This window comes from Neovison vison, chromosome 6, assembly GCF_020171115.1.
Source record: "Neovison vison isolate M4711 chromosome 6, ASM_NN_V1, whole genome shotgun sequence".
Lineage (NCBI taxonomy): Eukaryota > Metazoa > Chordata > Mammalia > Carnivora > Mustelidae > Neogale > Neogale vison.
Genome location: NC_058096.1, coordinates 217767103 through 217783844, shown reverse-complemented (window position 1 = coordinate 217783844; position 16742 = coordinate 217767103). Strand labels below are relative to the sequence as shown.

Here is a 16742-nt window from a genome sequence, read left to right as displayed (position 1 = left end):
GATTGTCTAATTGGTACTCTGGCCATGCGACAGTACAGTAATGTATGAGACATCGCCTTCACAGGTCCTGGTCCAGTTCCAGGGTCTTCAGGTTAGTCAGTAGACACCCTAGGGGTGTTTGGGGGGTGAATTTGGATTGGGAGGTCCCCATGATTCCTTGCTGGGCAATCTGAGGGCTGGAGGAAGGCGTCCCTCCGTCCAACACTGGGTTGCAGAGAGACAGTGTCGACTGCCACAAAATTAGCACATCTCCCAATTCCCGGAGTCTCAGAGGTCACCTGGTGATTGGCGGGGTCTGCCCTGACATGGCCGTGATTAGAACAGAGCATTCTGGAGAGACATACAATCATGGGAAACTCAGCACAGCTTCGGAAGTGGCAGTGGGAGAGGCAGGTCCAGGTCTGAGTAAGAAGAGGAGAAAGCCTCCTCACCAGGGTGGGGACCCGATCTCCTCCCAGGTTTGGGCACCAAATGTAAGGTTTTACAGGCAAGATAAATACAACACTAGGCAAGATAAGCACAAGGCAAGGTTTATTAAAGGTGCCCTCAGGCAAGTTTCCAAGACTCAGGAGAGGAGACTTGGGGAAGTTGTGCCTGGGAAGGGGTTGTGTGAGCTTTTATTGGGCCAAGGCCAGGTGGGGGCTCCTAACCATATTTGGTAAGGTTAGAGGTTGGGGGTTGGAAAGTCCAAAGTGGCTGGTTTCTGTTTCTCACATAAGTTTCCATTTACTCAAGATGACATGTCCTTGACAGATGTCTTTCTGGCAGGAAAGTCCTGGGTAGGGGGAAGATGGCGGTCTGGCGGCCATTTTATTGTTCCTCCCGCATTTCCATGTCCGCCAACCTAACCTATCTAACAACTTTTAGAGAATTTGCTACTTCGACCCAAATTGTTCTTTGAAAAACTCATCTGACCCTCTCTCAAGGCGTTAGTCAGTGACCTTTTCTTACTACCATGGCTCATTTACATTTTAACTCGGGGATCTCACATAGTACCAGACCTAAGTCGTTTAGTAAAGATTTGACTAATTAATTAATTAGTGACACATCTAGATTCAAAGCCCCTACCAAAATCTTTCAGATCCACTTACCTGACACCCTGACTCTTTGCCTCTTCAGTATTTTTCCTAAGGATTACCAAAGTGCAGAGGTCATTGGGACTTTTCAGGATTTGTTGTTCAGTGTCTTAGGACAGTGTTTCCTCAAATGTCTGATTATTTGGCTTTTAAACGTAGATTCTCAAAATCCATCAGTTCCAAGTCCAGATACATACCCTTGAAAACTGAAGGCAGAAACTCAAATCGATTCTTGCCAATGTTCATACTGGCATTAGCATTATGGTATGAACAATAGCTAAAAGATGAAAACAGATGAATGGATAAAAGGAATGGGATATATACATACAATGAAATATTATTCAGCCTTAAAGGTACTGAAATTCTGATACATGTTGCAACATGGTTGAATCTCAAAAACATTATGCTAAATGAGATAAGCCAGACACAAAAAGATAAGTGCTGAATGATTTCACTTACATGCGGTACCTAGAATAAACAAAGTCACAGAGACAGAAAATTGAACAGAGGTTTCCAAGGGTTGGGGTGGTGGGCGGAGGCGGAAGAGGAATTGTTGTTTAATGGAGACAGAGCTTCTATTTGGGATGATGATAAAGTTCTGGGAATGGTGTGTGGTGTGATGATTGTATAATATTGTGAATGTTCTTAATGCTACAGAATTATACATTTAAAAATGCATAAGATGGTAAATTTTGTCATATATATTATTGTGGACACGTATGTATATCCACAATAATATATATATAAGATATATAAAATATATCCACAATAAAAATATAAACAAAAATAAAATAAAGTAAAATTGTTGTAATTTTTTTTCATAGTAAATTATCAGCCTCTTTTCCTGGAGATACTGACTAGGTAAGTCTGAAGTAAGGTGGGAAGCTATACATTAACACTAGATCCAGATGGTACTTTTGATAAAGCTTACCTTTTGAAACATTGCTCTAGGGAACTGTTCCCAGAAGATTGACCTAGAGACCATCAAATTTAGAACTTGTGAAAAGTCCAAATTATCAGACCCAAATCCAGACCTACTGAGACAGAAACTTGGAGATGAAACCCAGAAATCTTTTTAAACAAGTACTCAAGCTCATCTTGGTGCAGGCTAAAGTTTGAGAACCATTACCTAGTGACTCCTGGGACCCTTCACCACTCAACCATCTGCTTAACATGAATACTACAAGTCATTTGTCCCCAAGAGGAGATCTAAGAAAGCCTGAAGAGATTCTTCCAAGAGAAAAAGGACCCAGGAGAGAGGAGTCACAGCTGGCCCCACTGTTACTCTCCCAGGGCATAGGAATTGGCAGGTCAGAGACCCTTTCTCCTGTGGGGTCTCTGCCTTTGAGGAGTCAAACTAATCAGAGAATGGAAAATCCATTGATCAATTTGTCTAACAAGCTTCAGAGGGGATTCAGTCCCCAGGACCACAAAACCTGTAACACACTGACTTATAGTCACTAAGGCCCATGTACCACTTTCAAGACACACAAGTCTTCTCTAGGAGAAATCAGTCAGGCCCCATATTACATGCCTGCTCTGTATTTCTTCTCTTTTGGGAAACACATCTTTCTTCACTACCCACCCTCCATGAAAAAACAAGATTCAGGAGAGTTGGCCCCTGTGGTGAGCCCACTTTGCCAAGCATGCATAGCCTAGTAAGTGTTGTGGGAAATAGGGAAAAGATGTGTTTGGAGAGAAAAAACATTGACTACTGTTAAGCATATAGCAGGGACATCATGTGATATCTGTGCAGAAGGAGTTCTAGTGGCCAGTTGCTTCGGAGGGTGAATGGGTACACTCCTTGTTCAAAGTTGCGGTTGTGAGTGAGTTTTTACTTTGGTTGCATGTTATTTGGATGGGTGATTGATGGAGATTATAAGGATGAGGAGGAAGAGACAGAGCACCCATTCTTGGATACCATAGGACTTTCCAGAACCACACTGTGCAGTGACACTGTTACCAGTGGGAGGTGTACCAATGGATGCCTCAGGTACTAATAGATTTTTACCATGAGGTATCGATTTGTTTTCTCCTACCTGGTTCCAAAACTCCAGAGTCTCCACTTTCACTCAGCCTAGGCAGATCCTTTCTGAATCCTTCTTTGCCACCTTCATTTGTTGGGGAACACGTCCTGTTTCTTCAAAAGGACCTGTCCTTCTTTCTTAACCCTCATCTGTGTTTCTTATAGAGATTTTCAAGAGTGAAGAGTCCGTGTTCCCTGGTATCCAAGGTTATGCTATATAAAGATGCAGGGGGGATAATGGGGGAAAGAGAAGCACACAGGAAGATGCAACATCCAGTCCCCCCTTGACATTATACCCCTTTTCTCTCGAACATCCTGGGAGACACTGAAACTTGAAAGTCCCTATCTCATAGTTCGTGTGATTGCACTTGGGTATCAGGTCTCATCCTTAAGTAGGGACATGGAATCATTAACAAGACACTGGACTAACTTATTCACCTCTTCTGGCCTTTGTTCCTCTTCCTAAAACAAGTAGATTTGCCCCTTCAATATTAATGATGTGATGATTCATAACCCTGTTTCCTTTGACCCTAGTTTTGCCTGCCTTAAATCTATATTTAACTCCAGGCACCAGGGAAAATTGTGATATGGATCATGTTACATGTCACAGGCCCCACATGGCCCCTATCCTTTATCCATTGTTTTTTTCAAGGTTCCCAGAGATGTGGTCCCTGTTCATCTCCAATCTCATTCTTCACTGTTCCCATGTCCCACCTTGTGCTTCAGCAGATTGCTAAGAGCACTCTGTCCCATGCTGCTTTTTGCGTATGGACCTTTTCCCTTGCTGCCTTCTGTGCCAGATGAGCCCAGACTCAATCATCAAACTAGACAAACTTGCCCAGGGACCTCTTCCTCCAGGAATGCCCCCCTGGCTCCAACACTTCAGGCTAAATTTGGGGCTACTTTCTGTACTTTTGAAGACTGCCTTTATCTTAGCATTTAACTCACTATATTACAATGTTAGGTTTCTGCATCCATTAATGTCCCTGGGAGGTGGGGTTCCTCAGGACAAAACCACATAATTAATCGTTTTATCCCCAACAGCTAACACTGAGCCTATCCCAAAGTAGCCCTTGTTGCTCTGGACACTAGAAACAGAAAACAAATGTGTATTTGGTACATGAATAAAGGGGAAAGTACAAATGACAAGTGGTTGTAACCTCCACCCTTAATTTCTAACCTCTGGCCCTAAGATAAAATGTTTCTTTCTTTCTTTTTTTTTTTTTTCATTTTTAGTAAATTTATTAGTTGTGTAACCATTACTATAATTGGATTTTAAAACGTTTTTATTATCCTAAAAAGATCGATGTGCTGTTTACAGTCAGTTCTTGCTCACACTCTCACAGAGGCAGTACCTGAAGTGCATTGTATATGTGTAGATTTCCCTTTTCTAGAAATTTGATGTATATGAAAATGTAATGTATATTCTTCTTTTGTTTGGTTTCTTCAACTTAGCATAATGTTTTAAGATTTTATTTATTTATTAGAGAGAGAGAGGGAGAGAGAGCAAGCACAGGCAGACAGAATGGCAGGCAAAGGCAGAGGGAGAAGCAGGCTCCCTGCCAAGCAAGGAGCCCGATGTGGGACTCGATCCCAGGATGCTGGGATCATGACCTGAGCCGAAGGCAGCTGCTTAACCAACTGAGCCACCCAGGCATCCCAGATAAAATGTTTCTGATGTGTGGGAAACTCTTCTTAAGATGCACACTATTCCTCATTTCATGACCCATTTGACCCATTTGAATCACAATCCAGCCCCACAATCCAGAAAATGAAATTGTTTTCCTCGATTCTAATCCAGTTGATGATGTTAATACACACAACATACTCCAGGAAATAACCAGAAGTGTGGGCATTTCCTGTGCACTCTCTGATATACTGCTCAACAAAACAGATCTGAAGGCAAGAAAGTAAGCCCCACTTATTAGAGGTCAAGGGAATCTTTGGGGGGAACCAGGTGGTGGGTATTAGAGAGGGCAAGGATTACATGGAGCACTGGGTGTGGTGCAAAAATAATGAATACTGTTATGCTGAAAATAAATAAAAAATAAATTAAAAAAAAATGAGTCATGATCCTCTCACCAGAACTCAGCAGAGATGATTGCAAACTGCTCACCCCACCAAGGGTCAGAACAAAGATGTTCATTCATAGTTAAACAATTTGCCTCTGATGTGATCATTTTTATCATTCAGAGACACTATCTGTTTTGGGATTTTTGTGAGTTTTCTTTTTTTGAGATAAAATTGGCATGTAACATTATATTAGCTTCAGGTGTACAACATAATGATTCATTATATTGCACATATAGAGGTGCCTGAGCGGCTCCGTTGGTCAGGAGTCTGCCTTCAGCTCAGGTCACGATCCCAAGGGTCCTGGAATTGAGCCCACAACAGGCTTCCTGCTTGGTGGGGGCCTACTTTCCTCTTTCTCTGGAGCTCCCCCTGCCTGTGCTCAATCTCTCTCTCTCTCTCAGTCTGTCAAATAATTAAATAAAATTATAATATATATAAATATATATAATATAGCATATGTAATATTTGATGAATTAGCAAAATAATTCCAGTTAACATCTGCCACTAAGCAGTTACAAAGAAAAATTTTCCTTGTGGAAAACTTTTTTTTAAGACTTTGTTTCTTTGTTTGACAGGAAGAGTGAGAGTACAAGCAGGGGGAATTGTAGGCAGAGGGAGATGGAGAAGTAGGTTCCCCGCTGAGCAAGGAGCCGGATGCAGGACTTGGTTCCAGGCTCCTGGGATCATGAACTGAGCCAAAGGCAGATGCTTCACTGATGGAGCCACACACTGAGTGATGAGCACCACTTAGGATATGACTCAAAATTCTGTTTGTGACCTTAGTATTATTTTATCTTATGGTACTGAAATGGTTGAAACCTTGATACCTATGTTTTCATTAGACATTTTCACCAATATTTAAGTTAACAGATGAAAGATATTTTGTCAAGCAATAATAATGTCCAGGAAGCATCTGGCTCTATCCCTCCCTGCAGGATGTTGATGGGTCCTGGTATACTAAGTGTTAAGAATTTGTTCATGTGGTTTATTATTTGGTAAAAACATTCTCTTTTTCTTCCTTTCCTTATTATTGAAGAATAAACCTACATTCTACTCAATGTGAAATAGTCAATCCAGATATTTGAGAGACTCTAAAATTTTCTGACCTCTGAGACATACGTATCTGACCCTTTTTAGGGTTCCAGACAAGTTGGATAATCCAGATTAAGTTACTGAGGTTCACCGGACTTCATGTTCCACATTTGTTTTAGAGTGAGTTTGGACCACTTTATCGGTAAGGTCTAACATGGTTCTTAACTTTTTAGATTTGATGATTCTAGATATATAGGATAAATGAGTGTCCCAGAGGCCAATGGACAGGGGTTGATCAACATTATTAAATGTTGCATGGAATGAATAACAGAATGTAGGACTCCTAAACTTTGTAATGTTGAGGCTATTATGCACCATGATTCCCTTCAAGAAACAAAAATAGTAGAGAGATTCTGGTGTCTATCTAGTGCCTATTTCACGGTCACTCCCTGCTATATCATCTAGCTGATGAGTTGGCAACATGGAAGCAAGAAATCAAACAAGTGCTTCAGAATTTTTACTCCTGGGATTTTCCCAAGACTCAGTGCCTCAACCCCTTCTCTTTGGTCTGTTCTTGTCCATGTACCTGGTCACCATGCTTGGGAACCTGCTCATCATCCTGGCCATCAGCTGTGACTCCCACCTCCACACCCCCATGTACTTCTTCCTCTCCAACTTGTCCTTTGCTGACATAAGTTTTATCTCTACCACGGTCCCTAAGATGCTGATGAACATCCAAACACAGAGCAAATCCATCACCTATGCAGGCTGCATCACCCAGATGTATTTCTTTATGGTTTTTGGAGGTATGGACACTTTTCTCCTCACTGTGATGGCCTATGACCGGTTTGTGGCCATCTGCCACCCCTTGCACTACCCAGTCATCATGAACCCACAGCTCTGTGGCCTCCTGGTTCTCATATCCTGGTTCATCAGCTTGTCATACTCCCTGACCCAGAGTCTGTTGATACTACGGCTTTCCTTCTGCACGAACTGGGCAATTCCACACTTTTACTGTGAACTTGCTAAGGCCCTCACGCTTGCCTGCTCAGACACATTGGTCAATCATATCCTGCTTTATATAGTAACTAGCCTTCTTGGCATCATTCCTTTCTCTGGAATCCTTTTCTCCTATACCAAAATCACCTCTTCAATCCTGAGAATCCCATCAAATAATGGGAAGTACAAGGCATTTTCTACCTGTGCATCTCACCTGATTGTGGTTTCTTTATTCTATGGGACAGGCCTTGGTGTGTATCTCAGTTCTGATGCATCTTCCTGGAGGGGGATGATTGCCTCGGTGATGTACACTGTGGTCACCCCAATGCTGAACCCCTTCATCTACAGCCTACGGAACAGGGACCTCAAGAGGGCTCTACAAACAGTTTTGGGAAGAACAATCTACATTCAGTGATGTGAATGCTCGTCCTGGGTTTTTGAACTGACAGGAACAGCAGCCCTTGGCTAATGAAATCCTGCCTCTTGATGACATTGAGTTTTACTTCTCACCCATCCTTCATAAGCTACTTTGATCAGAATTGCTTTGCCAGTACTTTTTCTGATGTATCTTAAGCTCTTGTGTTGACTGCTCTGTTATCCTCACTCCCACTCTCCACATCCCCTCCTTTTACTTTCCTCTTACTACACCTCAGCTTGGATTTCCAATCCAGCAGCCACTTTAAGTACCAATTCAGAATAGTTGCATGAGGATTATGAAGTAGTGCATTTTATCAATAACTATTGCTAGTTCCTTACTAAGCACCTTTGGTGTGCAGGCTACAGTAGGTATCTGGAACACAGGAGTGAAGTGGGAAAAAAGGACAAAAATCTTTGCCCTCATAAAGCATAAATCCAGGATCTCAGTTTCTCTAATCACATTATAAGTCCAAACAGACTATATACACTGATGGATAAATTATTTATTTGGTTATTAGCAAGGTTGAACTTTTCTCCATATGCTTATTGAGCGCATTTCCAAACAACTCTGAGTTTGGGTTTCCAGAATCCTTCAGCTTTTTAGTGGGTGCCTCCCTGCTGCGCCCAGGGAGACACTGAATGAATGCTCCCATTGCTCTTCTCCTTTCCTTAAATTTTCCCATTCTTGAACTTAGTGTTGGGTTTGTAATTCAAAGGATATTATGGGCCATTTCAACTACCTTGGAACTGTTTTTAAATTTTCTCAAATAAATGTTATTAGTAACAAGGTGTCCCACACGGAGTTCCTTGTGAAGCAGACAATTAGACAATGATTAGCACACAGGATGTTTACCAGGCAGTGCTCCTGGAATCAACAACTGGGCAAGGGCAAATGTGTAGTAAGGAATTTGGCCACATCTAAAGAGAATTATGGCTTTGTCCCAGCCCCAGGGGTAACTTTTAAACACTTTAAATTTCTTAGTGATCTGGAGTGATTGACTATTCGTGGAGACCACAACTTAGAGTTTATGCTAATGAAATGGCTGAGGATGGGGGTTGGCCATGCCATAGAGACCAGTCATGTGATGAAAAGGCTGGAGCTTTGGGGAAAGAGATATCAGCCCAGCCTTAGGAGGGAGGCTGAAAATTGAGTTCAACCATATAGGCCATAATTCAACTAATCATATCTATTAGCAAAGGCTCAATAAAAATTTTGAACTACCTTGTTGGTAACAGTCTTTGAGTATTGTCACAGATATCATCCCAGGAAAAGGTAATGGGTCTGAACTCCAAGGAAAGAAGACAACAAAAGGCTTCACATATGGGATGTTCTAGACCTTGTATTATGTGTATCTTCCTTTGGCTGAACCTAATTTGTATCTTTTTGCTGTAATAAAACTGCAATCATAGTATACTGATTTTTTTCCAATTTATTTATTTTCAGAAAAACAGTATTCATTATTTTTTTCACCACACCCAGTGCTCCATGCAAGCCGTGCCCTCTCTAATACCCACCACCTGGTACCCCAACCTCCCACCCCCCCCGCCACTTCAAACCCCTCAGACTGTTTTTCAGAGTCCATAGTCTCTCATGGTTCACCTCCCCTTCCAATTTACCCAAATTCCCTACTCCTCTCTAACGCCCCTTGTCCTCCATGCTATTTGTTATGCTCCACAAATAAGTGAAACCATATGATAATTGACTCTCTCTGCTTGACTTATTTCACTCAGCATAATCTCTTCCAGTCCCATCCATGTTGCTACAAAAGTTGGGTATTCATCCTTTCTGATGGAGGCATAATACTCCATAGTGTATATGGACCACATCTTCCTTATCCATTCATCCGTTGAAGGGCATCTTGGTTCTTTCCATAGTTTGGCGACTGTGGCCATTGCTGCTATAAACATTGGGGTACAGATGGCCCTTCTTTTCACGACATCTGTGTCTTTGGGGTAAATACCCAGGAGTGCAATTGCAGGGTCATAGGGAAGCTCTATTTTTAATTTCTTGAGGAATCTCCACACTGTTCTCCAAAGAGGCTGCACCAACTTGCATTCCCACCAACAGTGGAAGAGGGTTCCCCTTTCTCCACATCCTCTCCAACACATGTTGTTTCCTGTTTTGTTAATTTTGGCCATTCTAACTGGTGTAAGGTGATATCTCAATGTGGTTTTAATTTGAATCTCCCGGAGGGCTAATGATGATGAGCATTTTTTCATGTGTCTGATAGCCATTTGTATGTCTTGATTGGAGAAGTGTCTGTTCATATCTTCTGCCCATTTTTTGATGTGTCTGTCTGTTTCATGTGGGTTGAGTTTGAGGAGTTCATTATAGATCATGCATATCAACCTTTTGTCTGTACTGTCATTTGCAAGTATCTTCTCCCATTCCGTGGGTTGCCTCTTTGTTTTTTTGACTGTTTCCTTTGCTGTGCAGAAGCTTTTGATTTTGATGAAGTCCCAGAAGTTTATTTTCGCTTTTGTTTCCTTTGCCTTTGGAGACGTATCTTGAAAGAAGTTGCTGTGGCTGATATCGAAGAGATTACTGCCTATGTTCTCCTCTAAGAATCTGATGGATTCCTGTCTCCCATTGAGGTCTTTTATCCATTTTGAGTTGATCTTTGTGTACGGTGTAAGAGAATGGTCGAGTTTCATTCTTCTACATATAGCTGTCCAGTTTGCCCAGCACCATTTATTGAAGAGACTGTCTTTTTTCCACTGTATATTTTTTCCTGTTTTGTCAAAGATTAATTGACCATAGAGTTGAGGGTCCATATCAGGGCTCTCTACTCTGTTCCACTGGTCTATGTGTCTGTTTTTATGCCAGTACCATGCTGTCTTGGTGATCACAGCTTTGTAATAAAGCTTGAAATCAGGTAAGGTGATGCCGCCAGCTTTATTTTTGTTTTTCAACATTTCCTTAGCGATTCGGGGTCTCTTCTGATTCCATACAAATTTTAGGATTATTTGCTCCAGCTCGTTGAAGAATGCCCGTGGAATTTTGATCGGAATGGCATTAAAAGTATAGATTGCTCTAGGCAGTATAGACATTTTTTAATTAATTTATTTATTTTCAGAAAAACAGTATTCATTATTTTTTCACCACACCCAGTGCTCCATGCAATCCGTGCCCTCTATAATACACACCACCTGGTACCCCAACCTCCCACCCTCTACCCCATCAAACCCCTCAGATTGTTTTTCAGAGTCCATAGTCTCTCATGATTCACCTCCCCTTCCAATTTACCCCAACTCCCTTCTCCTCTCCAACACCCCTTGTCCTCCATGATATTTGTTATGCTCCACAAATAAGTGAAACCATATGATTATTGACTCTCTCTGCTTGACTGATTCTTGAATTCTATGAGTTCTTCGAGTCCGTCATCAAATCTGAGGCAGTGCTCTCAATTTGAATCATTCTAGCAAATTATTGAATGTGAAAAACTTCCCAAATTTATATTTAACTGGTCTGATGTGAGAGTGGACCTAGAGACCCCTGAACTTGTGGTTGGTGTGAGAGGGGAGGGCAATCTTGTGGTCTGGCAAATTTGTTGCAACAAGAAAGAACACTGGAAAAAGTCAAGCCAAACTGAAGTCCATCAAAGACCTCTAAAAACTATCAGGGAGCTCTGGAGATAAGATGATGTCTTAGAGTTGGCTGGAATTAGAGTAAAGCATAAAAATGTTTACACCCCACAATCAAACACTTACCAGATATGGGTTGCCCCAGGAAGGAGGCATGACCTTGCTGAGGCAGATCCCTATAGGGGTTGATTGCCGAGGGTTGAGAAACACCCAACATTTGAAGCAACATGTCCCTTATTTCTGACAAGAGATCTTTGTTGGTTATTGTTGTTGCTGATGTTAGGATTTTATTTATTTATTTATTTATTTGATAGACAGAGATTACAAGTAGACAGAGAGACAGGCAGAGAGAGGAAGGGAAGCAGACTCCCATCTGAGCAGAGAGCCCGATGTTGGGCTGGATCCCAGGACCTGGGATCATGACCCAAGCCGAAGGCAGATGTTTTAACCCACTGAGCCACCCAGGCGCGCCTGTTGTTGCTTTTAATTGTGAAAAAATTACATAAAATTTACCACCTTAACCATTTTTTTAAATTTCTTTTCAGCGTAGCAGTATTCATTGTTTTTGCACCGCACCCAGTGCTCCATGCAATCCATGCTCTCTAATACCCACCACCTGGTTCCCCCACCTCCCACCCCCACCCCTTCAAAACCCTCCGATTGTTTTTCAGAGCTGTATAGATCAGTAGTAGTAAGTACATTCACAACCATCACTACCATCCATCTCTAGAACTTTTCTACCTTCCCAAACTGAAACTGTTCCATTAAACACTAATGCCCTTTCTCCCTCCTGTAGCTCCTGGCTCCCACCATTCTACTCTCTGTCTCTGTGAATTTGACTACTATACGCCTCTTATAAGTGGAAGCACACAGTATTTTTCCCTTTGTGTCTAGTGATATAATATAACTGGGGAGAAATTAGATTGAATAGGAAAGACAATCATCATGAAAATTAAGATCACCTCTGTTCTGGTAGTTTCTCTCCCATCTATTCCTTGGGAATTGTACACCCCAGTTCTCCTAGGGAAGTTCCAGGAAACTCGATAGCTATTTATTCAAACTCAAATTTAATAGTGTCTCATTTCAGCTTCAGAAGGAAATTCAGTAGTTATCCTATTCACCAAGAAATCTGATCAAGATGGGACTCTGGGAGGCTTAGTCAGTTGAGCATCTGATTCTTTATCTCAGCTTGGGTCTTGATCTCAGGGTCGTGGGCTCAAGCCCCATGTTGGACTCCATGGTGGGTGTGAAGCCTACTTTTAAATAAATCTGATCAAGATCATTAAGGCACAGAGATATATTAGATGTTTTGGACTTTAAGGCAGAATTTAGATCCTCCTAACAAATGGCGCTGGGTGGTGGAGGGCAGAATCAGAAAAATAACAAGATGGGGCACGTGGGTGTCTCAGATATTTACTCTGCCTTTGGCTCAGGTCATGATCAAGCCCTATGAAGGGCATCCACCTCAACAGGGAGCTTGCATCTCCCTCTGCCTCTCCACCTTCTTGGGCTGTTTCTCTCAAATGAATAGGTAAAATATCTTTTTAAAAGGGAAAAAAACAAGAGAGGGAGAGTTATGATTATTTTGCAATGATAGAAACAAGACTGCATATGACCAAGAGTCCTGGGCAATGCATAAAGAAAGTGAGAGAAGTACATATTATACACATAATCCTGCAGCGACTATGATTTAAGTGGAGAGTCCAAAATAATCCCCCATTTCCATTAGAGCTATGCTAACAGGAATAGCTGTATAAGCAAAAAGCAGAGATCCATATGGGTATATATACCATGTGGCTACAGATTCAGAATTTCTTGATGTTGTTGATTCCCTGCATGTTCCAGTTCTATGAACCCAGAAAGATTAAGACAAATGCTGATATTAGACTGTTCTGCTGATCATCCTCCACAGTGCCCTCTTGATGTCCTTGTTCCTCAGGCTATAGATGAAGGGGTTCAGCATAGGGGTGACCACAGTGTACATCACCGAGGTGACTGCACCCTTCCTGAGGGAGGAGGAGATGGATGAACTGAGGTACACTCCAATGGCTGTTCCATAAAACAAGAAAACAACCAACAGGTGGGAGCTACAGGTAGAAAAGGCTTTGTACTTCCTACCTGTGGATGGAATTCTCAGAATGGAGGAAATAATTTGTGTATAAGAACAAAGGATCCCTGAGAGGGGAACACCACCAAAGATGGCACCAATAAAATACATTAGTATGGTGTAGATGGAGGTATCAGAGCAGGCAAGGTGGAAGAGTTGTGGTGCATCACAAAAGAAATGATGAATTTCCACATTTGTGCAGAAGGTAAGTTGGGACACCATCAAACCATGAATCTGAGATTCCAAAAGGCTGCCAAAAAATGACATCAGGACCAACAAGCGACAGAAGCGTGGGTTCATGATGACTAAATAGTTCAGGGGGTGACAGATGGCCACAAATCGGTCATAGGCCATCACAGCCAGGAGCAGATCGTCCAAACACCCAAACAGGAAAAAAAAGGACACCTGAGTTAGGCAGCCTGCATAGGTGATAGACTTGCTGTGTGTTTGAATGTTCACCAGCATCTTGGGGATTGTCGTGGTGCTGAAACCAATATCAGCCAAGGACAGGTTGGAGAGGAAGAAGTACATGGGCGTGTGGAGGTGGGAGTCCGAGCTGACAGCCAGGATGATGAGCAGGTTCCCAAGCAAGGTGACCAGATACAAGAACAAGAAGAGCCCAAAGAGAATGGGCTCCAGTTCTGGATCATCTGAGAGGCCCAGGAGAAGGAACTCTGAGACAGCTGTTAGATTCCGTGGTTCCATGCAGGTGGTACACTTCTCAAAAGAGAACAGAGTATTGAATACACAAAACAAGTGTAGAGACACCCAGCTAAAGGCGCCTATTTTGATTCAAGCAATTTGCACTTCCTATCGTACATCCCAGTACCTTCAGCGATGTTTCTTAATTGTAAACTCTTCTTAGAACTCTTTCCTTACTGGTGACTGAGCTATTTACCTGTTTCTTTATATACCCACTATGAAGACATTGAACTAAAGAATGTTAGAGAACCATACAAATGCACAAACATAGAAATACCTAGTTATACTTGGCTTCAGAACTCATATTTGATGCCAGTAAAAGCTGTTTTCTTGCTTCCCCTGCATGATCCCATTCCCCTGCATTTCAGCTGCCCAAAGACAAACACTGTCATGAATATGGTAGACATATTTTCCTTTGAATGTTTCCATAATATTAGTACTGACTTATACATCCATAAACAGCTTTCAGAAAAACTAATTTAATACCATAATAATTACACATATTGTTTCCTGAGTTCTCACTTACCACAACAATGTGTTTTAAGTGTCATTGAAGTATATACATCTATTTCAAGCACTTCAAAAGTGGCATAGTATTACCTGAAAGATGAACTTTATTATCTCCTAATTTCTTATTACAATATTCCCTTTTAAAAATATTTATTTATTCATAGAGATACACAGAGAACAAGAGTACAAGCAGGAGGAGGTAGAGGGAGAGAGAGAAACTTAAGATGCCTTCACATTGAGCACAGAGCCCAATGTGGGACTCCATCTCAGGAGTCTGAGATCATGACCTGAGCCAAAATCAAGAGTTGGACAACTTAACTGACTGAGCCACACACCTGCCCCTTATTAGAATATTCCTAATAAAATTCTTGTGCCCACCTCTGTATTACACAAATGAGAATTTCTATAATATATAGGCATAAAAGATGATTACATTGTAAAAAAATTAATATATGCACAATTTTACTCTTAATTTTCTACATTTGTTTTCATAATAGAAAGTACAGACAAAATCAACTTCATGCTTTTATTATCAAAGTACAGAATCAGAAAGATCCCCAAAGTCTGTGTTCCAATGGTCTTTCCATGATAAATCCACAGGAGAATACCTACCTTGGATAAGGATTAATATTTTTATATAACTGATTTCCAAAATAGGCTGCAAAATGCATTACTATTCATTGAAAATCTTATGACCTATAATATTCATGTAGAAAAGGCCCCTGTAAACCACTTATCCCAATTCCCTAATTCACAGATGAACTCACAGAATCCCAAGATAAGGAATTCTTGGTCCTGTTTCTGTTTATTCATCTGGAACTAAAGCATGTTGAAAAAGAAAGCAAGCATTCGACACTGGTGGAGTGCACAGAGCCCTGGGATGGGAATCAGACTAAACATGGGATATATGTCAGCAACCCAACCTCTCTGTGCTGTTATCCTCATCTAGAAATGGGAAGAACATCATTCATATCAAGGTACATGTGGCCTCTAAAAGAAATTTTCACCCAATAAATACTCAATCATGGTTTGTAAATCAGAGATCGCATTGTTACTGGAATGGTGGGTTTATTGGTGAAACCCAATCCTGAGAAATATTTAATGACTTTTATTATATATCAGAGAGGTAGAATCCTATCGTGTCCTAGGAAATTCATTCAAGAATGCATGGAAATCGAGGTGCCTGGGTGACTCAGTTGGTTAAGTGTCCAACTCTTGATTTTGGCTCAGGTTATGATCACAGGTTTGAGGGATCAAGTCTGGCCCCCACTTCTTCTCCCTCTTTAAGAAATAAGAAGGAAAGAAAAAAAAGAAAGAAAGAAGAAAAAGAGAGGGTGGAAATGGTAAAATGTGTCTCAGTTAGGTACAGTATGATTTGCCTCCCTTTCTCTTTTTCTCTCTTTTAATTTTCATCTTTATGGAAATCTCCAGTAATTTTGAAATGAAGAGTCTATTAAGTGGAAAATGATAGGTCTTTGAGAAAATCTGTGACATAGATACAGAGAAGCATTGTTTTATTTTCCACCTAGATCTATGAAACATCTTTGGAAGGAAGCAAACCACCCAATGCATGGAACCCACACACTCTATGTATGCCCTGTTTCTGAGAACCAAAGAAGGATCCATTCAATATTGAACAGAGATCACTGGTGCTCTAGGAGCCTACACTGTGCCAAGCAAAGTATAAGCTCCGGGAAATCAGAAACGACTGTGATTCAGTTGCTTCCCTCCAAACATTCAGCATCTACCTGAATAAGGACAAAAGAAAAAAGAGTTCTTTCAAGATCTAGGGGAAACTGAAACTTCTGATCACAGGATATTTTAGTTGGATAGATGGTGCTTAGCCTTGATAATGACAGTAACAACCACAACAATACCTAAAATTTACCTTATCCTTACTATATGCATATACCATATTTAGTCACATGGTCAGTGATCATCTTAATTCTTGCTCAGTACAGTTGTAGAAACTGGCTCAAAGACATTAAGAACTCGCCAAGTGTCATATAGATGAAAGTAGAGCAGGTAAGATTCAAAATCACATGCTGGGTCTGTGAGGTGCATGAACTGACTTGTTTGTTCTCTTTCCTTGCACTTCAGAGAATTTAAGCGAAAGTCCAGAGGTCTTTTCCAAAATTGCTAAGATAATCCTGAAACTGTTTTTTATTTCCTGACAACGAATGGAATCTAACACCCTGACGCTTTATCTCCCTTA

At 41.2% G+C, this 16742-nt stretch overlaps 2 protein-coding genes across 2 annotated transcripts; one reads left to right on the top strand and one right to left on the bottom strand.

The window, feature by feature from the left end:
* The first annotated feature begins 3220 nt into the window (after window positions 1-3220).
* On the top strand, window positions 3221-7621 carry LOC122909773 (olfactory receptor 7D4-like). The gene is made up of 2 exons (XM_044254299.1): window positions 3221-3239; window positions 6687-7621. The coding sequence occupies exon 2, from the start codon at window positions 6689-6691 to the stop codon at window positions 7619-7621; it is 933 nt and encodes a 310-aa protein (XP_044110234.1). The 5' UTR covers window positions 3221-3239; window positions 6687-6688.
* A 5469-nt stretch (window positions 7622-13090) lies between these two features.
* Window positions 13091-14077, bottom strand: LOC122909768 (olfactory receptor 18-like). Its single transcript, XM_044254293.1, has one exon. The coding sequence runs from the start codon at window positions 14018-14020 to the stop codon at window positions 13091-13093; it is 930 nt and encodes a 309-aa protein (XP_044110228.1). The 5' UTR covers window positions 14021-14077.
* Window positions 14078-16742: the final 2665 nt, after the last annotated feature.